The 24,528-nt window shown below is 54.9% G+C and overlaps 1 protein-coding gene across 5 annotated transcripts; it reads left to right on the plus strand.

Annotated features, from left to right (window-relative positions):
• The first annotated feature begins 1,745 nt into the window (after positions 1 to 1,745).
• Positions 1,746 to 23,875, plus strand: PLSCR3 (phospholipid scramblase 3). 5 transcript variants are annotated; one of them, XM_053262893.1, is made up of 8 exons: positions 1,746 to 2,266; positions 8,198 to 8,307; positions 13,383 to 13,642; positions 16,315 to 16,357; positions 17,338 to 17,558; positions 18,103 to 18,264; positions 19,057 to 19,218; positions 20,496 to 23,875. In XM_053262893.1, exons 2-8 carry the CDS (start codon positions 8,295 to 8,297, stop codon positions 20,556 to 20,558), a joined length of 924 nt encoding a protein of 307 aa, XP_053118868.1. In that variant the 5' UTR covers positions 1,746 to 2,266; positions 8,198 to 8,294; the 3' UTR covers positions 20,559 to 23,875. The 5 variants fall into 5 exon arrangements, with proteins under 5 accessions (XP_053118868.1, XP_053118866.1, XP_053118867.1 ...); XM_053262892.1 differs by lacking the exon at positions 1,746 to 2,266 and adding an exon at positions 2,659 to 2,770; XM_053262894.1 differs by lacking the exon at positions 1,746 to 2,266 and adding an exon at positions 6,297 to 6,524.
• Positions 23,876 to 24,528: the final 653 nt, after the last annotated feature.

Below are 24,528 nucleotides of genomic sequence, written 5' to 3' on the forward strand. Positions count from 1 at the left end.
TTACCCCCGTTGTAGCATGTAATCTGGAAAACTCCCTGGAGGGACATTGGCCCTTGAGAAGTCTCTTTGGTAGCCATTACTTTCATTACTATTGAACTCATGGCCCATAATTCCAGGCCTCTGTCGATATTTCCTTATTTGTTTCAAAAAAGCTGTTTTGTGCAGTGTGTTCCCATGAAAGTGTGCATAGTCGTGCACAATCATAAAAACGCATTTGTCATCAAAACCAAACGGCCTAAAAAGAAAGAAGATATCTCTGTGATTGCTAAGAGTCGACACCGACTTGATGGCACTTAATCAATCAATGCAAAGTGTCAGGAGGCTCTCAAAGTCACACAGAACAGTCTGCAGCCAATGCCAGAGAGCTCGGTCTGTATGAAACGGCTCTCTCGAAGATGTCTGCCCCAACAATCTGCCAAAACAGAAATACCCAAAACCCTGGAGGAAGAGAGTAAAGGAAATCTGGTGCCATCGCCGAAAAGGCTACGTCTTGAGTGCTTGCCAAGTGGACCTCTTCAGGCCAAAATATCATGACGGAATGTGGGGACGGCCCGAACCCTTGGGTAGGCCTTTGTTGAAGAGGGTGCTCCCTTGGGTAAGTCTGTCCTAAACTAGGTAGACCTTGAACGTGATGAGACAAACCTCACTGGATCAGACCCTGGCGAAGGGAAATTCCATCTCTCACCTTTCACCCAAGTTGCGTAACCGACATAAGCCTAAAGGTCACAAGTTTCTGCACCCTCCTGTTACAGGGCCCCTTTTCTTGGAAACAATACTCTGCCCTGCCTGAGTAGAGATAAGTACCTGTTGACCAGGCCTTGCCCTGCCTGACTAGGGATAAGCACAGCTAAAGCTGATTGGCAGTTTGCTAGTTTCTGCCTTGTAACTGGTTCGCCTTGTCTACCTGATGGGGATGGCTTTTACTCATGAGCCAAACATTCCCGAAATTTCTTCATCAACCCCAAAGGGCCACCTTGGCTAGCCTGCCTCTCACAGCAGCCCGCCAGATGCCTCTAGGAAGCCCAAAGCAGGGCAAGAAGACTAGGGCCCTCTCCTAGGGATGTGCATAGAACTGGGGGTGGGATACCCCTCCCTCTGCATTTCCACCCACTGGCGCTGCATTTTAAAAGGGTCTGGCAGGGTGGCAGTGTACCTCCGTGCCACCTTGTTGAACCAGAAGTGACCAGAAATACCTGGCGTGCAAAGCAGCGGAAATGCGGGGGAGGGGTAAGAGCACCCTCCCCTGCCCTTAAAAGTTATTCCCCCCACCTTTGAACTGCCTTTGAACTGCCAGTTGCTGGAAGGCCTGTAAAAGGCCTCTGAACAGGTTCGTGGGGATCCCTACCCTCTCCCATCGTGGCCCCTGCCAAATTGGTATCAAATTGGAATGCAGAGGTAGACTGCCTCTGAACATAGAGGCTCTATTTAGCTGCCATCACTTATATTAAATGTTTATACTGCCTAAACCAGATGGCTCTGGGTGGATCACATGAATAAGAATGAAACAAACAAACCATTAAAAACAATTCAAAGCCATTTAAAAGTCCCTGGAAGCCAGGCCAAAAAGTCTTTAGACTCCTCCATGAGTTCTCCTAAAGCCATCAACACAGGGCTGCCAAGTGCCAAAGGACGAGTCAGTGAGTTCCACAAGCCAGTTATGCACAGAATCGTGCAATAATCCGGGTAACATCTGTTTCCAGCGTGGGATGTGGTGGCTTCGTTGAGGTTTGCCTTTTCCTCCTCCAAGCGGGGAGGCCTGCGGGTTTGCGCCACGGACTGGGGCGGGGGTGGCTGGGCTGCTCTGCTCTCCTCTCCTTCCCTGCCTCCCACCTTCTCCGCCTCGCCTCAGCGGCTTCTGTGAGACCAAGGAACGAAGGTTGTGCCAAGTGCCTGGGCTCTAAAAATAAGCGGGGGTATTTTTAACCTTGGGAGGCGGAGGAGGAGGTGAGGGTGGTGTGTACTTCAGGCTGGCCTTGGGTCGTGGGGCCGGGGCCAGCTAGCACTGCCGCAGCCTGCCTAACCGTCTTTCTGGGCTTACTTGGGGAGGAGGAGTGGAAGCCACTCTGTACATGCTTAGGAGTACTTGAAGCTGGAAGGAGTGCTTCAGCCGGGGCTCCACCACAGGCAGACATGACCAGCCCTCCTTGGAACAGAACGTGGGTTTTAGAGCTGAGCTCTGGCTCGTGACCTTCGGCAGACAGATAAGCAAGAGCCGGGAGAAGACGAGCTGCAGGAGGAGCCGCCCGCGGGGAATGTGTTACGGAAGGCAAGTTGCGTGTAATGGGAAATGCACGCGTGTCTGCCGCCGCGGGCGTGCCCGGGAGCGCTCTCTGCCGAGGGAGGGGTCCATCTGGCCGCCTTTGACACGGGTCTCAAGCCCCCAGCTCGGCATGATGCCTCTAAGCGGGCAAACGGCGCTCGACGCCAGGAGCCGGGTAGCCTCGGAGCACCCGAACGTGGGGACGCGGCGGCGGGTCTCGCTGGCTTGCAGGAGGGCGGCTGCGTCCTGCTTGGAGCCCTCCCCGCCCCACCCGAAGCCGAACAAAGGGCCGGAGGGCGCGGAGCCTTCGCGGGGGAGCCGCGGCTTGCCCGCCCGAGATGCTCCTGGGCCGCCGGCTGGGAGGGCGGCGGGTGGCCCCTCCCTGCGCCTCGCCTGCCCGGCCCGCCCTCCCTGGCTCCGGCTGCCTCCCTCCTCGGCCGCTTCTTCATTCTCCTTCTGCTCCCTTCGCCGCCGGTCGAGGTTCCTCGCTGGCCCCGGGCTGCTGCGAAGGTAACGCGGGTGGCGTGCGGGGAGGAAGGGAGAGAGCGCCCCCCGCCCTAGGAAGCAGCAGCTAGGGGGCCGCGCGCGGGGCGGGGGGTGCCATTGCATCCCCGCTCCGGGCTTCTCCGGGGAAGAGCTGGCTTCTCTCTCCTCCTTCCATCTACTCGCCCCCGCCGCCCAAGCCCGACAGCCAGGCGAGCAGCCCCGCCGCCCTCTTGCGGGCTTCCCCCCCCCCGAGGGCAAAGGGGAGGCAAGCCTGCCTGCAATTGGGCGCGGGCTTTGCCTTGCCAGCTGCCAGCCTGCCTTTGGGGAGGGGGGCGAGCGAGGTGGGGGGGGCGCGCCTCGCTCCCCTCTTCTCCTAGCCCTGGAAGGAAGAGACAAAGGTGGGAGGAGCCGCCGCCGCCGCCAACTTTCTGGCCGGGAATATTGGGAAGCGGGCGGGGCGGCGGCGGTATTTCTGGGGGCTGCCCGCCCCCAGCCCCGGGGGCTCTTCAAGGGCCGGCGCTCTAGCCTGGGAGCGGAGGGAGGCAGCGGCAGCCCCGGCCCTGGTGGTGGCCAGTCTCTTAAGCAGCAGCACCACCACTGCCTAGAAGCGCCCCCCCCCAAGTGCACCTCCCGCGCCCCTCCTTTCTTTTCAGTCTGCCTTGCCAGCATCCCTACCTGCGCTTTCTCTCTTCCCTCTTTGCACCCATCCTGGTCTACCTTGGAGGGGGGTTGTCTCTCATTCTTGGGTCCCCAGCCTGCTGATGTTGGACTACAGCTCCCATTGCCCCCAGCTCCAGTGGCCAGAGCAGCTCCAAAGGCCACTGGAGCTGGGGATGGTGGGAGTTGTAGTCCCTCCATCTGGGGACCGGAGGCTGAGAGCCCGGCCGGCTTACCAAGCAGCACTGTGTGCCTTGGAACTCCCTCAAGCATTCCAGCAGTGAATTGTTGTGAACGGTGGTCCTCTGCCCCTCCTCTTCTTCCTGTTCTTCCCCCCTCCACTCCTCCTCCTGCTTTTTTTTTAAAAAATCTGTCTTTCAGTTCACAAATCTGCATCTCCCAGAGGAGCCTTCTGCCGGACAGAGTCTTGTGACACCCCAGAGACTTGCATGGTTGCTCCAGTTAGAGAGCTCATGTGTAGCTTTTGTTTACGGCCCCCCTGCCGCTGCCACATGATGCTCTCCCTCATACCCGGCTGTCTGGGCCCCTTCTGGGCCCCGCGGGAAGGTGCTCTCGGGGCTGAGACTGCTGGTTTAGTTCTGAGAGTGTACGTCTGCTTTCCAGCCACAAAAGAGAGGTTCCTGCCTGCAGTCTTGCAGTTCCATAAGAAGAGCCCTGCTGGATCAGGCCCAAGGAAGCCTATCTCGTCCAGCATCCAGTTTCATACTGTGGCCCACCAGAACCCCCTGAGAAGCCCACAGGCAAGAGGTGAAGGGCATGCCCTCTCTCCTGCTGTTGCTCCCTTGAAAGCAGTATTAAGAGGCATCCTGCCTCTGAGGCTGGAGGTGGCTTATAGCCACCAGACTAGTAGCCATTGATAGACCTGTCCTCCATGAATTTTCCTAAGCCCCCTTTAAAGCCATCCAAGCTGGTGGCCATCACCACATCCCATGGCAAAGAATTTCATAGACTAATTGTGTGAAAAAAGTACTTCCTTTTGTCGGTCCTAAATTTCCCAGCCTTCAGTTTCATGGGATGACCCCAGGTTCTAGTGTTTTGAGAAAGGGAGATCAATTCTCTCTCTGTCCACTCTCTCTGCTCCATTTATACACCTCAGTCATGTCTCCCCGCAGTCGTCTTTTTTCTCAACTAAAAAGCCCCCCCCCCCCGGTGTTGTAGCCTAGCCTCCTAAGGGAGGTGCTCTAGGCCCCTGATCATCTTGGCTGCCCTCTTCTGCAGTTCTGCATTGTCCTCCTTAAGATATGGTGCCCAGAACTGTACACAGTACTCTTGGCAGAACCTAAGGGGTATACTCGTGCGTCAAATGGGCTGTAACCCAGAATTTGGCTAAAATAAGCCAAATCTGGCTGCACCATAGATTTGTCTAACTATAAAGGCATGATAATATTAGCAGTTTCATTTTCAACCCCCTTCCTAATGATCCTTAGCATGGAATTGGTCTTTTTCACCACTGAGTCGACGCTTTCAATGAGCTGTCCACCGTGACCCCAAGATCCCTCTCCTGGTCAGTCACTGACGGCTCAGACCCCATCTGAGTATATGTGAAAATTGGGGTGCCCCCCCCCCCGCAGTGTGCTTCACTTTACACTTTCTTACAATGAGCCACATTTGCCATTTTGTTGCCCACTTCCCTGGTTTGGAGAGACCCTTTTGGAGCTCCTTGCAATCTGTTTTGGATTTCACTACCCGAAAGAGTTTGGTGTCATGTGCAGATTTGGCCACTTTGCTGGTTACCCAGCGAATGGAACATTATGACACTCCTCTTGGCAGAGCCAGGAGCCAAACAGATGATTACAATGCAAAAGAAATAAAACGGAGGATGAGAAACACTGTGTGCGTGTGTGCGCGCGCAGTGCTGGAGCTGGGAGGAGGCTCGGATGCCTGGGTTCCAGTCTCGGGTGGGGAGGGGCAGCTAGGATTCCTGGGGCGGGTGGGAGGGGTTTGGCCCTCCTTGGGGCTGAAAAGTCCCTCTGAACAGCTTCTAAAGCTTTTCTTCTGCGAAGCGCTGTAACACCAGCAATACATAAATAAGAGGGTGGGAGCGGGGCGTGCTGGCTTCCTTGGAAAGCATTCTCCATCTTTCCGCAGAGCGGCTCGCCTCTCCCTTCCCACGCAGCAGAGCCCGGTTCAGACGTGCCCGCCCAGAGCTCAGAGGCATTTTGGAAGCATCCCACACAGTCTGAGGCCGGAGGGCCCCAGCAGGGAGACGAGGGCTGAGCCACACACACCCCAATTCCGGAACAAAAGCCTGGCTGCCACCCGCTTGGGGCGGGGGATGGAGGGGGCCATGTGGCCTGTGCTGCTGCCAGTGCGAAGCCTGCCAAGGCCTGGTTTTCGAGGGTGGGCCGCCATGCGGTTTTGGGCAGGAGCTGGGCAGAGAGGCGCCTTTGCGGCAGGCGGTGGATCAGGGCGATCTCTGGGGTTGGGAGGCAGGAGTGGGAGAGGCGAGGCAGGGCTGAGTCCGGGGCTCCCTGCCTGGGGAGTGAGGTCGGAGGGCTCGATGGAGGTGGCAGCGTGTGCCGAGGTTTCTGTGGCCTACCGGGTGCCCCCCCCCCGCCAACCAGGCCTGGCGGGGTGCTCTGGGCAGCCTCTCGCAAGGGCCTGGTCTGTGGTGGAGGTCCTCGCCTCTGCTCATCCTCCCCCTCCCCGGCAGCGACGTCGCCAGGCTGCCTCCCTCCGTGGGTTTGCAGGGGATCTGGTTTCATGCGGGGTCATGCGCACTGCTTCGGGCAGGGGGAGTGGGGGCCATTTCTGAACGACTGAGGACGTCCTTCCTTGCTCGTCTCTCTGTGTGACTCAGGTTGGGTGTGTATGTGCGTGTGCGCATGGCTCCACAAGTCCTTGTGTGGCCTACAGGTTAGCGAATGTGCTCACACGCTGCTTGGCCAGCAGGCCTGGTGACTTTTACAGTGTACACGTCTTCTCGGTGTCCCTCACTTTGGCACTTGTAGCTTTGTGTGATGCTGCTGAGTGTGTGGGTGTGTGCAGGGATGGCTCTGTCCCACCACTGTGCCTGCTTTCGGTTCCAAGTGGGTTGATGAGGTAGCCGGGCTGGTTCGTGTGTTCTGATCTGCCTGCTTAAGGGTTCTGCATGATCTGTGTAAGTGTGTGTGTGGAGAGAGACGGTCTGCTTTTCAGTGTGTGTGTGTGTGTGTGTGTGTGTTCATGCAAGAGAGGGAAGATGTCTCTCTGGTTATGTGGTTGCTTAATTCTTCCTGTTTGGGCTGAGGGCTTTGTCTGGGCGTGATTCTGTATCTTTGCTTTACGTTCTGGCTGGGTCAATGGGTGCTGGGTTCCTGTGGCCGTGTTACTCGGTGCATGTCTATTTCAGGATTGTGTGTGTGAAGTTGCCCCTCTGTCATCTACATTCTGCACAGCGATGAATAGGCGTGCGGTTCTCTAGTTTTTATAGTTCTCAGTTTTTAGCTTTTAAAATAACTTGTAATTTGAAACTTTGAAAAAATTGTAATCTTAATTGTCGTCTTAACCTGGGCTTTTAAGTTAACTTGTTTAATTTTATTAGTCTTTTCTTTTTCATTGTATTTGTTTTATCAATGTTGTGAGCCCCCCCAAGCAGAAGTGTGCTGGAGAGGTGGGCCATAAATATTTTAGATAAATAAATAGAATAATAAAGGCAAACCCAGGACAACCAGCTTTTCTTTGAAAAATTCTCACTCATACTCCCCCTAAAGAAGCATTTCCTATCACTGCATCGAGACAGGCTTTGCCTGTTGAATTCCTGCCTGTCCACCAGCTTTTTAAGAACACAGGAGTCTTGCTGGAGAGAGGGAGGTGACCCCATTTCTGGTTTTGTGTGGGGTCAGCTTTCCTGCATACATATCTTTTGAGGAAGTTAGTTTCTTGGTGGCTGGACATGGTGTTGAAAAACCAAAAGAAATTGAGGTGTGGGGAAGGGAGCCCTGATTCTTGGTTGGAGTGAGGAGGGTCACCGTTTGTTCTGTGTGTGCATGCTGGAGAGGGCGGGGTGGATGGTTGTGAGCTCGAGAAATGTGTCTGCTGCTGCTGCAAAAGCTGCTGTTGAATGGCCATGATTAAACAATAGGGTCCAGTCCAGTGAAGAATTCTCCTGCAGAAGCCTACTTGACCCCTGCTTCTGTGTCGCTCCCGTTCACTACAGTGGGACTGCGTAGGAGAACTTCCCACTGGATTGTGACATTCCTTGTTGGTTGGTGACCTGTTTGTTTGCTAATCAGGTAGCATGGGGGTCCCCAGATGTTGTCGGACTACTACTCCCATCAGCCCCTGCCACAACATCTCCCAGACGTTGTTGGACCACAACAACCCAGATGTTGTCAGACTACAACTCCCACCATTCCACTGGCCATTGTGGCAGGGGATGTTGGGAGTCGTAGTCCGACAACATCTGAGGGCCCGCAGCTGAGAACCCCATGCAGTCGCATGCCTGTGGGAAATGGCAGGGAATGAAGCTTTGTGTGTGTAAATGAGTCCATGCGCAGGGTATATTTGTGTGTACCCCAGTTAGGATGGATTTACAGCGTGCATAAAAGAGTGTTTAACAGTCTGCTCTGTTTCGCACGATTTTCATTAGGATAGGAGACATTTTCTTCCTTTCCCTTCTTGCTGAGAGCCCCCACCTCCCCGAAAAGGATGCCTTGTAGCCCACACACCCCACCAGCTTATGCCAGACTGCCTAAGATTTTGCAGACCAGATTTTGCGTTTCCAGAGACGAGTAAAGCATCTGCTGGGAAGTGAGCCTTGGTGACCTCTTGCCTCTTCTTTCCCTCTTGCAGGAACCTGCAGATGGAAGCAGCTCGCTGCTGCTGACCAGGAAGCCACAGGGACCTCTGTGTGTGTGTGGGAGGAGGTCTCCCCCAAGACCGATTCCGCATGGCGGCCCCAGGTTTGTCTCCGCGAGGATTGATTGATACGCTGGTGGCGTGCCATTGGCTCTCTGCAAAGTACAAGAGAGTAGATCCCTGCCCAGAGGAGCCTACAACCTGCGGTTCAAAACAGGGGAGGGGAGTGGCAGAGAGAGGAAGTCCAGAGGTTCAGTTCCAGTAGGGAATGAGGACTAGGACTTTTGGCAAAGGCTTCCTAGAAGTGGTGGATGTTGAAGAGGGGTTGGAAGGAAGCCAGAGAGGAGGCAGCCAGGGCTAAGAAGGGGGAGAGAAGAAGCGAGGGAGAGAGGGCCGAGTCGCTTCGGGAGCAGGAGACCAGGCAGTGGAGCTGCAAGGGCCTCCAGGGTCTGTGGGCTAAAGGCAGCCGCCTTCTGAAGCTAAGCAGGTCTTGGTGTGGTCAGTGCCTGGATGGGAGACCCCCGTATGCCGCCATTGGGGATGAGGCCGGGAAAGGAGAGGAGCTGCTGCCAGACAGTGAAGACAGTGCTGAGCCTGGCAGAACAATGGTCTGACTCGGTAGAAGGCTGCTCCCTGTGTTTCTAAGAGCCCAGGTCACAGGCAGGGTTGAAACGGGATGGGGTGGAGAGCCTCAGGTTGCTCCCCCCCGCCCCCCGGTATCGGAGCAGAGCTGTAGTGGCGAGGGTGTTGGATTTGGCCCAGGTTCAGAGCCTTGTGCAGTCCCAAAGCTTACCAGGTCAGCTTACGCTAGCAGAGGGGTGGGAGATAGTTGATTTCAAGCACACACTATTTTGTGTACCGATGGAGAAAGGAAAAGAGAATCTCTTTCTAATGGCTTGGCAATTCTGTGCATCTTGCATTGGCTTCTTGGGAAGAGGCATACACGTACCGATAATTAAAGCTGGGTTCCGTTCAAGCACTCCGAAGTTGTGCCAGATATAATGCAAGTTGATTCATTATACATGATCCCAACAGGACTCCACAAAGTTCCCTCCATGAGTAACATCTAACTATTGATTTTTGATACCTATTCATTTTATAAAGGTAAAGTGTGCTGTCAAGTCAGTGTTGGCTCCTGACGCCCACAGAGCCCTGTGGTTGTCTTTGGTAGAAGAATGCAGGAGGGGTTGACCATGGCCTCCTCCCGCGCAGTATGAGATGGTGCCTTTCAGCATCTTCCGATATCGCCGCTGCCCAATACAGGTTTTCCCATAGTTTGGGAAACAGACCAGCCCGGATTCAAACTGGCAACCTCTGGCTTGCTAGTCAGGTCATTTCCCCGTTCCTGTTGTAGCCATTCAGAGTTCGTTGGTTCTGCCCGGGCCTCCTAATTCTCTGCATAAACCGGCTGAAAGATTTAAAATGGGCTCTGGGGATCTTCCCTAGACTGCGTTCTTCACAAATTCAGATATGCTGTGTGCATGCATGCGTATGTGTATATATGCACACACCCCTCTGCTATTTATTTTTAAAGTTCACCCTTTTCTGATTCTCACCCCCCCCCACTCCCACCCCCGCTTAATGGCTTATCTTGAGGAGGGACATGTAATACCATATTGACTTGGAACACAGGAAGCTGCCTTATACTGAGTCAGACCCTTGGTCTGTTTAGTTTAGTACTGTCTACTCTGACTGGCAGCAGCTCTCCAAAGTTTCAGGCAAAAGCCTTTCCCAGCCCTACCTGGAGATGACGGGGATTGGGCCTGGGGCCTTCTGCACGCAAAGCAGATGTTCTGTCACTGAGCTACAGCCCCGTCCTCTAGTCTTAAATTCAAGACTAGATTTTTAAAAAAGTTATTTGATATTAGAAACCGGCGGGCTGTGTGTGTGTCTTAAATTCAGAGTTGTCTTCTATTCAGATAAGTACGGTATTGCCACTTGAATAACATTTTCCCGCTGGCTCCATATTTGCAACATTTACTTCTTGGCAGTAGTGTGTGCAGTGCAGCACATCAGGGGATGATGGGAGTTGTAGTCCAACAGCAGCTGGGGAGTCTTCAAGTTGACCACTCCGGGAATAGAGGACTTTTTAAAGAAGAGGCCAGATTCCCATATCCCAAAGTCAGGATTCTTTGCTGCAGCTTTCTCTGCTTGGATGCTGTGCTGGGTGATTTTTTTTATTTTTTGGCCTGATCCAGCAGGCTGGCTCTTGTACAGTTCTTGTATTTCAACCCTCCATGAGCCAGAGTCATCCCCGAGGAAGGCAGAATGCAGATCTCTCTCTCCAGGCTCCCTCAGGTCTGTCCAGAGAGTTGGCAGTCCCTGCTTCTCTCTCTGGCTAATTCTGGCTGGCAGGAGGATGAGGAAAATTACTCAAGAGTTGCCCCACTGAAGTTAAAGGGACAGGTGAGGCACAGGAAAAAACAATTAACATGGACAGCAGGGTGAACGGAGCACCTTCCCTCTGGTGGAGAACTTCTGAAAGTTAAGGTGTTCTGCTATAGGTTCTCAACCTCGCCCCCGCCAGATGATGTTGGACTACAACTCCCATCATCCCCTGCTGCAATGGCCATTGTGGCAGGGGATGATGGGAGTTGAAGTCCAACAACATCCAGGGGCCCAAGGTTGAGAACCCCGTGTGTAAGAGCAAAAGGAGGACAGTGGAAATGATAGAGACTTATAAAATCATGCAGGGTGTTAAGATAAACGTCTCTCCTTCCATCGTAATCCTCTGGGTCACCCAGTAAAAATGTGTTGGTGGGTCTCTCGGTGGGCACTGACCACCACCACCACCACGCAGTGAAACCTCCATGTTGCGAGGCAGTATACCTCTTGAGTGCCAGAGGCTGGAACTAGAGGGACTAGCCAGTGTTCCCTCTCAGAGGAATTTCCAGGTGCTGTCGACTACAGCTCCCATCACCCCCTGCTGCAGTGTCCTTTGGCTGGGGATTGTGGGAGTTGTAGTCAACGACATCTGGCCATCCCTCTGGCAGGGTACACTGGCACCAGCCCTTGCCTTCCCAGAGACATCGGCCTGCCCGTCGGTCCGGCGTTTGCTCCCCGTCCCCCCTTGATCTCTGCCGCCCTTGCTGCAGGTTTGCCAGTCGGCTGTGCTGCTGCTGCTGCTGCCGCCAGCCCTGGTTCCGGCCACGGCGCTGCGCAGAACGGGGCCGCCTCTGTGCGCCGCCCTGGGAGTGCGGGCCCGGCCCTCCCTCTCACGCCGGCCGCTGCTCCTCGCCCTCTGCCTGCCCCCTTGGGATGCAGACCAGGACACGGAAAGGGCCTGGCGGTGGCAGGGGAGGAGGAGCAGCCCAACCTGCCCGGCCCGTCCTCCCGGCCCGCCATGGAGAGAGGCCGGCAGGCAGGCAGCCGGGCTGCTGCAGGATCCGCCCAAGCTCCTCCAGCTCTGCTGACGCCACCGGGGCCTGAGCGCCGCCGCTGCTGCTGCTGCTGCTGCTGGGCAGGGTGAGGCCCGGGGCAGGGGCAGGGCAGGGCAGGGCTGGAATGCAGCGGGGCCAGCTGCTGCTGCCGGGGCCCAAGTGGCGGAGGGGGTGCTGAGTCACTGGATGCCTCCCTGGCCCGCTTCCTTCCCTCTCGCCTTCCTCAGCCTCCTGCTCTTGGGCCTGCGCGGGAAGCCTTGGGCCGGATCCAGCAAGGCTCTTCCCCGGCCCTGAGCAGCCCTTCTCTCCCTCTGGCTGGGTGCTTCCCGCTTCTCCCTTCTGCCCCCCTCTTGCGCTCGCTCCTCTGCCCCACAGCTCCCTTGTGGTGGAGAACGAATGCAGGACTGAGCCTTGACCTGGTGGAGCCGTGAGAGAGGCGAGGGCTTCTGAGCACGTGCAGAGAGCATCTTTCCTCTACCTCTTGGCAACTGCGGCCGGTTGCGCCACCTCTGAGTTCAGAGAGGACGATGCCCTGGGGGCGGCTGGCTTGAACCCCAGCAACTCCTGGGTCCCTGCCCCTCCCTCCACTGCCATCTGCACACGCCCTTTCCCCCTCCTGCCATGCTTTTCTCATGCAGGCTGTCAAACTGCCTGGCCAGATGATGAAGATGATGATGATTTATTTATTATTACATTTATATCCCGCTCTTCCTCCAAGGAGCCCAGAGCGGTGTTCTACATACTTGAGTTCCTCCTCACAACAACCCTGTGAAGTAGGTTAGGCTGAGAGAGAAGTGACTGGCCCAGAATCACGCAGCAAGTCTCATGGCTGAATGGGGATTTGAACTCGGGTCTCCCCGGTCCTAGTCCAGCACTCTAACCACTGCACCACGCTGGCTCTCATCCATTTAGTCCCGAAGTTGGACTCCAACCCCCATCCTCCCTCTGGTGAAGCATTCTGTTTCAGGTGCCGGCAAAAGAAGCTTGCAGACAGGATGTGAGCGGGGTGACCATCCCCTGTTGGGTCCCCCGCAGCATTTGCTATTCAAAGGTATACTGCCTCTGTACAAGGAGGGTCTTCTCCGCTGTCATGCCCAATAGCCATTGACAGAGGGATCCTCTGAATAGATCTATCTGTCTATTTAACCTAAGCTGCAGTCAACTTTTCACTTCTTCTTAGGACTCTTCTAATCTCTGTTTGCAACTGCCTCTCTCTGTTGTGTTCCACCCTAACCACAATTACCTTCCTCCTTTCCGTTCTTATGTACCGCTGGCTGGCTACCTGCCCGCCTCCTTCCTGAGACATCCAGCCAACTCCAAATCAGCCCCCGTTTATCACTTATATATGCTTTTATATAAGTATTCTATACTTTTATTACAAAGCAGGTTTACATAGAAAAGAATAACCACTGAGGTTACAATTCCCCGTCCTCAAAGGCTCGCCATCTAAAAAGAGGCACAAGACCCAAGGGAGAGCCCAGCGGCAGCCCCTGGAGGGATGCTGGGCTGGGGCCAGCTGCTCTCCCCCGGCTTCAAATGAAGAGAGCCCCCACTTTGAAAGGTGCCTCTTTGCCCAGTTAGCAGGGGGTTGTCTCTGCTTTGAGTGGGGTGGGGGTGGGGGTCACAAGGGACGCTGCTCTTTACCATCTGCCTGCATTTCTGCTCCTGAGAAAATCCAGATTCCAAAATTCCTCGGACGGTGGGCAGGAAAACTTGCCTTCTCCTCTTAAATGCAGGGTCACCGTTGCTCAGAAGTGGGGTGAGGATGCCTCCTTGACTGCCTTTCTCTGCCATTCTAGGCTACCACGTGCCGCAGCCGGGCTATCCGCCCTCTTCTCCCCCTTACCCAGTCCCCCCACATCCTGTGCCCACGGCCCCCAGCCCGGGCTTCAACGTCTACCCAGCCGCTAGCCCAGCACAGATGATCCCGCCCCAGCCGCCTCCTCGTGGGTATCGGGAGCACGTCACTCCCCATCACCAGGCTCCGGACCCCCACGCTGCCATCACCTACGCACCTGTGGCAACCAATATCCCTCCTGGCTTGGAGTATCTCGCCCAGGTAAGGACCTGTAGCTCTCTCTGTGGACGGGCCCTCAGTCCCTGGCAGCATCTGCAGGTCGGGCTGGGAGAGACTCCTGCCTGCAACCTGGGAGAGCCCGCTGCCAGTCAGTGTTGACAATACTGGGCTAGACGGACCAATGGTTGGACTCTGTATATGGCAGCTTCTTGTGACAACTTACTGGCCCACATTAGAAAGGGGACGCGCTGAGAGCACACCCAGCGGAACATCCTGCACTGGAAATATCCCAAGGGGCATGCTCTCTGTCCCCTTACTTTACTGGCCCATGCAATGAGCATCGTTCAGAGTGGCCCATCCTGGGTAGCAGATGCCAGGAGAGCCGTTGCCAGTTGAAGGTGACGAGGCTGGGCTAGGAAGACCCAGGACTGACCCAGTGCAAGCGGATTGCATGGGATCAGCTTCTACAAGCGAGGGAGCGCTTCCATTCCTGCGGTTGTTAGCGGAAGAACATCAGGAGGTCATTCTAGAACAGAGATTCTTAGCCTTGGGTCCCCGGATATTGTTGGCCGAAGGCCGTTGTGGCTAGGGATGGTGGGAATTATAGTCCAGCAACATCCGTGGACTCAAGGTTGAGAACCCCCGTTCTAGTCCATAATCATAGCATGAAGACATTATACCGCCTTTCATAGTGTATCTCAAGGCCGTTTACAAAAGATAAAAAACAATAAAATTCCATAAAAGTTACATTTAAAACCTTAAATCAATATTAAAAACCATAAACACACAAAAAGAAAACAATAAAAACAAACAAACATAAGAAAGCTGAGAATACCTGGCAGCCTCTAAGAGGTAAAAGCCTGAGTAAATAAAACAGTCTTGAGTTGTTTTTTAAAAGCAGCAACAGACGTCAGAGAGCGGACATTAACTGGGAGAGCATTCCAGAGCCCGGGGGCAACCACAGAGAAGGCCCCGTCCTGCGTGGACAATTTAGCCTCTCTCGAATGTCGGCACACAGAGCAAAGGCCCCTCTGACAACCTTGTTGGGTGGGCAGAAACCCTTGGGAGCAGATGGTCCTTCAGGTATCCAGGGCCCAAACCATTTAAGGGCTTTAAAGATAATAACCAGCACCTTGAATTGGATCCAGAAACAGATTGACAACCAGAGTGTAGCTTTTTCAGAAGAGGTGTTATGTGCTCCGAATGAGCAGTTCCAGCGAGAACCCTGGCAGCTGCATTCTGCAGCAACAGAGGTTTCTGAATATTCTTCAAGGGCAGCCCCACGTAGAGCGCATTGCAGTAATCCAGCCATGGTGTACCTAAGACCTGGGTAACACATCCTAGAATAAGGATGGTTGGATGTAGTAGCTACTTCTTAGTGGTGATGGGCTGGTTCAGATCATATATCTGTTCAGCCCTAGCCCACCCATCACACAATAAGGGGTACATACTAATGTGTATCCCTAGATGCACTGCCCTCCTGGGTTATCTTCCCCTTCTCCTGATTAAGGGTAGTGGGTGGGTGGTGCTAACTGAACTGCCCCTTCAGGTACAATCAAAATAGCATATCACATGGTGGGCGAAGTTTCTCCCATTTATTCCTGTGCTCAGCTCTGAGGTTGAAAATATATTCAGAAGCTTGGGTTAAGATTAAACCCCTGAGTAGGGGGGTGCAGAAGAGGGCAACCAAGGTGATCAGGGGCCCTGGAGCACCTTCCTTACGAGGCAGGGCTACAACATTTGGGGCTCTTTAGTTTGGAAAAAAGACGACTGCAGGGAGACATGGTAGAAGTGTATAAAACCATACATGGTGTGGAGAAAGTGGATAGAGAGAAATTCTTCTCCCTCTCCCATAACACCAGAACCAGGGGTCATCCCATGAAACTGATTGCCAGGAAATCTAGGACGAACAAACGGAAGTACTTTTTCACACAACGCATCATCAGCTTGTGGAATTCTCTGCCACAAGATGTGGTGACAGCTGACAGCCTGGTAATGGCTTGAAGAGGGGTTTGGATCACTTCATGGAGGAGAGGTCTTTCAATGGCTTCTATTTGGAGGGCCATAGGCCACCTCCAGCCTCAGAGGCAGGATGCCTCCGAGTACCAGTGGCAGGGGAGTAATGGCAGGAGAGAGAGGGCACGCCCTCAACTCTTGCCTGTGGCTTCCAGCGGCATCTGGTGGGCCACCTGAAACAGGATGCTTGACTAGTTGGGCTTCCTTGGGCCTGATCCAGCAGCGGTGCTGGTCTGATGTACCCCTGCAGGCATCTGCATTTCAGCAGCCAGGCAGCTGCTTACAAGGGTGTGGTGTGTGTGTGTGTGTGTGTCATTGTTCTTGTTTCCTGTGGAAGAGGAATTGCTGGGTTGGGAGGAAGCAAGCGGGATCTAAGGGGCCACACCCGCCCGGGAGTGGGAAGGTTCAGGTGTGGCCAGAGACTGGTGACCCCCCCCCCGGATGCCTGGCTGTGGGCTGCAGGTCATCTCTACCAAGGAAAGGGTTGGCGGTTTGGGTCTGCCTGGGGAGCGCGCCCTGAAGCCGGGGAAGCGCCTCCCTCCTCTTGGGTAGGCAGACTCCTCCCCAGACCTCTTCTAAAAGTTTGTTTTCCGCATGCCTTGCTCTGTGTCTCGGTTTGCCCTTCGGTTGGAAGTGTGTGTGAAGATTTGTGTGCTTTGTTTGCAATGCAGCCTCTCTCTGATTCTCTCTCTTCTCAGATTGACCAAATCTTGATACACCAGAAAGTGGAACTTGTAGAAGGTGAGAGAGAGGTGGGGGCGGGGGGGGGGAAATGATGTGCCAGCGGAGTGCGACACACCGAGGATTCTTTCTGATGCAGAGTTTCCTTTCTCTGTAGTGCCTGCAATGTGCACGGGGCTGAGAAAAGCACAAGAGGGCAGGCCCCTGCCCCGGGGGTGGGTGGGTGTTTGCAGTCTCAGATATGACCCGGGGGAGACATCGGGGGAGGGAAATGACTCTGGAGCCCTCAGGCCCGTTTCGCACAGGGAGACATTGGCGGCCACTGTGGCTGAGGGCCTGGTGGAAGTGGTAGCCCAGCCTCTGAGCTCCCCAGGTTGGGAACTCCCAGCCACTAGGCTTTCCCCAGCCAAGGAGTGAGTTGCAGGCAGTTCTGAAGTTGGCAGGCTGCAGAAGGAGGCCGCTGCCGTGACACTCCAAGATGGAGGCTGGGTGGTCCATGAGGGGTTCTAACTAGGCAAGCTGGCCGCCACGTTTGGGATGCCCTTACGGTAGACCTGTGGACTGTATAAGAGCTAATGTAACTTTTCTATTTATTACGTTGGGTGAGAGGCCTATAAACTAGGCCTCTGCTGACATCGGGCAGGAACAGAAGTAGCCATGATGGCGGCTGGCGACATTGGACGTGGCCGCCATGTTGGCCGGTGATACCCAGCCGCGGTGGCCATTGTGTTTGGCAGGTGTGTGGGGATTTTGGCAGGATGTTCAGTGGTGGTGCCTGAACTAGCTGTGAGGCAGCAGCTTTGGCCGTCAGTGGTGTAATCTGAGGCAGTTGTGGTATTGTTAAAGGGGGCATTGTTAACTGTCATGGCTGCCTCCCACCATTACCAATGTTCCCAAACTCTGAGGCAACGGCGACATTGCCTCGGAGGCTGAGGATATTGGTAACAGTGAGAGGCGGCCCTCATAGTTGGCCGCTGCGGCGGCTGTGAAGGCCGCAACTGATCCTGGTAATGTCAGTCCCTCCATCTTTCCTCCCCCAGCTTTCATTGGTTTTGAGGGCAACAACAAGTACGAGGTGCGCAACAGTCTGGGCCAGCACATCTTCCACGCCGAGGAACAGAATGACTGTTGCACCCGCAATTGCTGTGGCTCCTTGCGCCGTTTCTCCATGAGGCTGGACGACCCCTCGGGCCGCGAGGTCTTGCGCATGGTCCGACCCCTGAAGTGTGTCAGTTGCTGGTTCCCTTGTTGTCTGCAGGAGGTGAGCGGTGGGCTCTTCTGGTCTCGCTCCGTTGCGGTCTCAGTTCACTCAATGGGCTTATGCCCACAAAATAACCTTAACTCTGCCCAGCAGACTGTCATTTGACTTATCCTTAAGTTCTAGGCCCAGCTCTTTAATTCTGCCCTCTTTCATCGCCCTCTTTTGACCTGTGCTGTAGTGTTCATCTTGAGTCCTTGCTCTGCACCTCATAAGTGCCTCATTTCACCTTAACTCTGCCCTCCCAGGCAGGCATTACTGATTTCTGAAGCTGGTTTCCTGTGCTTTGAATTGATGCAACCATGTTTTTGAATGTTTAGGATGCCAAACCCCACACTGGCGCAGAGGTGTGGGCTAAATGCAGCCCTTCTCCCAAGCCTCTGGTTCTTCCCCACTGCATGGCTTGCTTGGCTCCTTCTCCTCGCTGTTCCTGGCGTGACGATTTGCCCACACTGGCAGCAGCTGCAGTGGGCAAAGGGAAAGCATCTTCCGTGCCGCTGGCGAGGGAATGCCTCCTTTCTCACCAGTGACTCTCTCCTCCTCACAGCTGGAAGTCCAGTGCCCTCCTGGCACCACCATTGGGTACGTGGTGCAGACATGGCACCCCTTCACGCCCAAGTTCTCCATCCAGAACGTGGAGAAGGAGACGGTACTGCGTATCTTGGGACCCTGCTTTGCCTGCAGCTGCGGCGGAGATGTCAACTTTGAGGTGAGTGAGACGAAGAGAGCAGGCCCTGAGGGTTCCCTCCCCAAGGTTTCTCTGCCTCCCAGGTGCTTTCCTTTAGAGTGGGTTTGCGCTCTGGACCTGCTCAGAAGCACTCCATCCTTTTAAGACTCTCTTTTGCAAATGGTTCCCCTTTGGAGAAATGCTCTCTTGTTTTGCACCCACTTCCAGCGCCACTCAAGAAGTAAAGATGCCATCTTCGAAACAAAAGAGGGTATCTTTACTTCTTGTGTGAAGCTGGAGAGGATACTCACCATGACTGAGTGACAGGTATGCACAGTCACTTCCTGTGACCAGGCCTATGGGATCGGTTCTCACATTTGATGCTGTTGGACTACAGAGGCCATGATAGCAGTTGCAGTCCAACAACATTGGAGGACCTGTGTGTGAGAACCCCAGACTAGAGCTGCCATGCCCTCCAGAATTTCAGGTTTCACCCAGATTGTAAGCATCTCACCCAGATTGCTTAGCCCACCCAGATTTGCCCGGATTGCAGCTTTCATTCTTTAAAAAAAGATAAGCTCTAGCCCTTGTAGAAGTGGAGTTATGGAGCAAAACGTGCCGTCACTCTTCTGCTCAAAAATTATTTTCAGGCCAGTTTACATAATATGCAAATTAGGCACCCGGATTTGGAACGCCAGAATATGGCCACCCTGCCCTGGACTAGGGGTGACTCGTATGTGGTCACTTCCTGCATGTGGGAGTTTAGCCTCTGAGGCCCTTTCCCGCACTGCAGGGCTGTCATTGACAGCACACTCCACACACCCCCATCTGCAGGTGAAGACGCGGGACGAATCGCGTGGCGTGGGCCGGATCAGCAAGCAGTGGAGCGGCCTTCTCAAAGAGGTCTTCACGGACACGGACAACTTTGGGATCCAGTTCCCCATGGACCTTGATGTGAAGATCAAGGCGGTGCTTCTGGGGGCCTGCTTCCTCATTGTGAGTTTGGGCGGCTTCCCTCGGAAGGGGAACGCAGCAGTGCAGGAGTCTTCAACCTTCGGTCTGCAGATGAGGTTGAATTACAACGCCCATCAGCTTTGGGGGCTGGGAGTTGTAGTCCAACAGGCTCTGGGAACCCCACATTTGAGAACCCCAGTTGTGATGCCATTAATGATTTAGTAGAGTGGGCTTGGCCCTTTTTAATTTTTATTTTAATAGTTGCAAAAGTTGTTTCAGCTCTGGTAACTTCCACCTTCTCTCCCAAATGACACTAGATTCAAGACTGGATTGATTTATGAGATTTCTCTCCTGCCTTATTGTCTCAAGGTGGCTTGCAATAAACATGAAAAACTATAATGAAGAAAAAGTAGCAGACAAAGCTATAAAACCCAGCAGGATCAAATGTCTGGGAAGGGTCTTGGACGTTATGAGGGGCCACCCCGCCCACCCATTTCAGTAACAAACCCAACTAGCTTGCTTCCTCTGTATGTCAAACTTTTTTTGGAGTACTTTTTTCTGTTTTGGAGGAATGCTCAAAGCAACAAACAAAATGATAAAAGTACATCTCAACAACAAAAAACCCAATGTAAGAGCCTTGTTTATCAAAAATGTAAGAATAGAAGACCAGCCTTGCTGGATCAGGCCCAAGGGGGCCCATCTAGTCCAGCACCCTGGTTCTCACAGTGGCCCACCAGATGCTGCTGGGAAGCCCCCAGGCAAGGGGTGAGGGCACACCCCCTCTCCTGCTGTTGCATCTTGCCTCTGAGACTGGAGGTGGCCCATAGCCACCAGACTAGTAGCCATCAATAGCTGTCTCCTCCACGAATTTGTTTAAGCAAAATGCAGCATCCAGGGGCAGCCCTCTGAAACAGGCTGTGTGTGTGTGCTGCCTGCTGGGAGGTGAGCAGCAATGGAGCCAGGGGAGAAGCAGTCAGCATTCTTGGTGCCACAGCAGAGAAGGCCCTGCTGCTGCTTTTCTGACGGGAAGAGCATGCAGAAAAGTGCTGCAGCTCTGAACTTTCTTCCTGACTTCCTGATCACTAGACACCTGGCCCAAAGGCCTCCAGGTATCTGCTTGGGTCCTTCCCATCGCCCATCTGGCCAGACTTTCTGCAGCCATGTGTGGTGCCCACTTGCCCCAGCCATACGCGGCTTCCCTCTCTTCCACTTCTCACGTGGTTGGAGGGCACCATGTGTGTCTTGCTCCTGGAGATGAATCTCTCTGAGGAGATTGCTTGCAGCTTCACTGAAACCCCTCTCCTTTCCTCTTTCTGCAGGATTTCATGTTTTTTGAGAAAACGGGAGAAGTCGGACAGAGGTCTTCGGTGATCACGAGCTAAAGCCACTCTGTCTCTGGGACGGGCCCCGTTGCTCTTCTGACGAGGGGCTGATGTGAGCCTGGAGGAAGGTGCGAGGGTGTGTGTGTGTGTGTGTGTGTGAGAGAGAATGAGGTCCCTGGCCGTGCAATCCACGTGTGCTTACTCAGAAGCAAATCCCTCTGGGTTCAGCGGGGTGTACTCCTGGGTATGTGTGCACAGAGTTGTGTTTGGGGGGGAGTGTTCCCGTGGGGAGCTTTCTTGCCCAAGTTCATGGAAGCAGCTGTACAAGAGCACTTCTGTTTCAGTGGGGCTTGTGCAAGAGACCTTCCCACTGGATTAGGCCCCAGGCATCAGAGCTGCCTGCCTCCTCCTCCTCCTGCTGGTTTTCTTCTAGGCCCTCCTCTGCCTGCCCTCGTGGCTGCAGGTGCTTTGCTCTCCACACAGCTTAGAGCTGCCATGTGGTGAAGTGTCTCCCCACCACCACCACCCAACCGTGGCTGCTTTGACACAGCATTTGGGTGAGTCCCATGCTGTGTCCTGCATCCAGAGTGGCGCCTTCAGCCCCGGAGAGATGGGAAACATGCCCAGGCAGATCCTGAGTCTGTGGCAGAGACTTGTCTGGGACCGAGGTCGCCCACAGCTGCTGCTTCCATCTCTCTGTGTGAGAGCATGTAGAGACGCCGAGGGAGCAGAGCCCGAGGTTGGAAGCCAGCCTGGGCAGGCGCCTGGGAGGAGGGAGAGGTGGAGGTGCCCCTCCAGGGTTTCGCACAGCAGGTGCGCACGCAGGGACCACGTCTGCCTGGGCGTGAGGCTCCGTATGTGTGTGGGCAACACAGAACAAGCAAGGCGAAGGCTTTCAGTTGACCCAGCCAGTGTTCTGAAATAGGGTGCACAATTCCAGACTTTACCAATCTCTTCCATCCAGTGACTCAGTCAGTTACGTTGCACAAGGGCCGTGGTGTGTGTGTGTGTGTGTGTGTGTGTGTGTGTGTGTGTGAAGTTTCAAGTTTTCATCAGGAATAAAGAAATAAAGGGGGCAGTGGGGATTCCTTTTGGAAGTTTAATAAAGAGAAGCCTTGAGGCATAGCTACCCTCAAGTTCCCTCCTGACCGTCACATGGGCGGGGGACGGGGGATGGCCAGAGCAAAAGGTAGCCGGCCCGAGGCGTGTGCCATGTGCAGCCCTGTGGCACCGGGCAGAAGCGAAGCTTCCCACTGTTGGCCTGTGCACAGGGGTATGCTGCCCCCAGTGCCTCTGGGGCCCCTTAAGGAGAAAGGGAGCCTTTTCCGAGAAGAAGAAGGCAGGTGGCGAGTGCTGGGAGGCAGAGCTGTCCGTCTGCACAGGCCCCGCTGCAATTGTTGAGAGAAAATGCAGGCAGACACGAGAAGCAGATTTGGCAGGTGAACTGGAATCTGGACGAGTGAGTGAGTGAGTGTGTGTGTGTGTGTGCGCGCGCAGAAGAGAGAACAAAGCATTGGTCTCGGCTTGCGTGGCGAGGCTGGGTCTGTGTGTGTTGATCAGCCAGTGAGGGGGTTCACGCAGTCATTAACGGGCTGGTAAGACCAGCATCGTCCTTGCGGTGTGTGCTCCTGTGTTTTGATCGGGGGTGGGTGGGTGGGTGGAGAGACACAAAGTCAGAGACACCAGCAGAGATTGCACCAATGGCAGCTGGGTTGGTGGGCTTTGCCTCCTCCTGCCCAGCCGGAGACTAGCTGACTGTCGCTGGCTCCTGCGCTTCCTACCTTGTTGTCCCCTCGCACACCATCGACAGTCGGTGTGGGCACATCTCCCGAAACCAGGCCGGGCATGTGCCCTACCCAGCTGATGATCACGTGAACTGCCCAGGTGTGAGTGTGTTGCATGCGCTGAACGGAGCGACTAGTGCGCGCCTCCTGCCTGAACCGCCTCTTGCAAGGAGCCGAAGGTGTGGGTTGCAGGAGGTCAGGAGCGAGGAGCACGCTTGCCCTCTGTTCATATCAAGCAGGCCTGTATAGCAGGCCAGGCTCTTCGGCCTTCAACCAAGATGTCAAAACTACTTCCTAGCTCTCTGCACTGGTCATTCACGCCAGGTTGCCTTAACCAGGGCTTCTCAGCCGTCAGTCCCCAGGTGGTGGCTGGGGTGATGGGAGCTGTGGTCCAGCCCCATGACCTGGAGACCCACGGCTAGGGAGCCCTGCCTTGACCACTAAGCCTGGGAACTGCCCCCCTCTTCCCTCTGGTGGGGAGGGGGTCTTCTCTTCTGCCAGGTCTACCCCACCCCACTGCAAGGCCAAAGAAACCCAATGCTTGCGTAATGTTGCCTGTCGTTCTGTGTATTTTATATATTTAAATGTTTCTGCCAAAGGTGTGGCAAAGGGCTTGAGGGGCAGAGGGAGGAGATGGGGCGAGGGGTCTGTGTGACGAAGGCCTCCTGCTCCCACCCCACCTGCCCTGCATGAAGAAGTAAAGCGAGATGAAGGAAGACTGGCCCCCCGGAAGAACTGAGATGAAGGACTTGGTGGCAGTGGGGCCGCTGTGGCTGCAAGACGGGAGCGTTGGCCAAGCGGGAGGAAGACGGCTGCGGGTGGAGAAAGGGAGCCAAGTCCAAGACGGAGGGCTGCTGGCTGGGGAGAGGCCAAGCCACAGGGATCTGGGCCAGCGGGAGAAGAGCTGGCCCTGGCCAACGGGGACATGGCGTCTTGAGCTGGACCGTGCCTGTGGCTCCAGAACGCCGCAGCTGTGGGAAGCCCTGCTCTGGCCACACAGCCAGGGCCGGTCTGCAGGTGCAGAGGGGAGAGCTGTAGAAATGTACATGCCCCCCCCCAGTGCTTGGGCAGGGGGCTCCCCCTGCGTTCCCCGTGGGGGTGGTGGGGTGGAGAGAGCCCGAAGGCAGGCGCAGCGGGAGGAGAGCCCACTTTATGCCAGGGGCTCTCAAAGGTGGGTACCCAGATACGGTTGGACTACAGCTCCCATCATCCCCAGCCACAGTGGCCAAAGGTGATAGGAGCTGTAGCCCAACGTCACCCGGGGACCCACGTTTGGGCAAGCAGGGGCTGGGGGCTGCCCCCGTGATCTTTTCCCCTCCCTCTGCGGGTGCCCCTTCACCCTGGATCGGGATTGAAGGTGGGCCTTAAAACTGACAATGGGAATGGGAGGGGGTCCCCAGCCATAGTGACCTGAAGGGAATTGGGAGCAGGCAGTCCAGCCTCCTTGGGGGACCCAGTCTTGGGAGGCCCCCTGGACTGAGGACAAATGGAAGGAGTCATTCCTTCAGGGGAGGCAAGAACTGTCTATGCTTTATTAAGCAGCAAGTGTCTGTTCTCATGACAAATGAAACAATAAAGGTTTGTAAAGTTCTGTCCCTTCTTCTGAAATGCTTCCAGTAATTCCAGGTAGAACTTCCACCCCCATCACTTTCGCCTCCCTGTCTCCATCTGGTCTTCGGCTTCTCACGCTAATCCCAGTCCCACGTGCCTCTTCTGTAAGTGTCAAATTCAAGCAGAGAAGGTGGCAGGGATTTAAGACAAGTGAGGCCACAGAGGACAAAGTGGAAGGCAACAAGGAGGCTATTGGAGTGGTGGGCAAGGAGACGAGGGACCTGGAGACAGAGCCTTCTACCAAGTCAGACCCTTGGTCCATCTAGCTCAGTATTGGCTACACAGACTGGCAGCGGCTTCTGTAAAGTTACTCTCTGTCCTATCTTGGAGATACTGCCAGGGAGGGAACTTGGAACCTTACGAACATAAGAACAGCCCTGCTGGATCAGGCCCAAGGAGGCCCATCTTGTCCAGCATCCTGTTTCACACAGTGACCCACCAGATGCCCCTGGGGAGCCCACAGGCAGGAGTTGAAAAGGCCTGCCCTCTCTCCTGCAGTTGCTCCCCTGCAACTGGTGTTGAGAGGCATCGTGCCTCTGAGGCTGGAGGTGGCCCACAGCCACCAGACTAGTAGCCATTGATAGATCTGTCTTCCATGAATTTGTCTAAGCCCATTTTAAAGCCCTCCCAAGCTG

Source organism: Hemicordylus capensis, chromosome 6 (assembly GCF_027244095.1).
Source record: "Hemicordylus capensis ecotype Gifberg chromosome 6, rHemCap1.1.pri, whole genome shotgun sequence".
Taxonomy (NCBI): Eukaryota; Metazoa; Chordata; class Lepidosauria; order Squamata; family Cordylidae; genus Hemicordylus; species Hemicordylus capensis.

Bases quoted from the DNA above. Each gene is read 5' to 3' on its own strand.
- PLSCR3 (XM_053262891.1), top strand. From the start codon at position 2,599: ATGCTCCTGGGCCGCCGGCTGGGAGGGCGGCGGGTGGCCCCTCCCTGC. The intron at 16,358-17,337 runs GTGAGAGAGAGG...TTCCTCCCCCAG, and splicing joins GAAAGTGGAACTTGTAGAAG to CTTTCATTGGTTTTGAGGGC. The intron at 17,559-18,102 runs GTGAGCGGTGGG...TCCTCCTCACAG, and splicing joins TCCCTTGTTGTCTGCAGGAG to CTGGAAGTCCAGTGCCCTCC.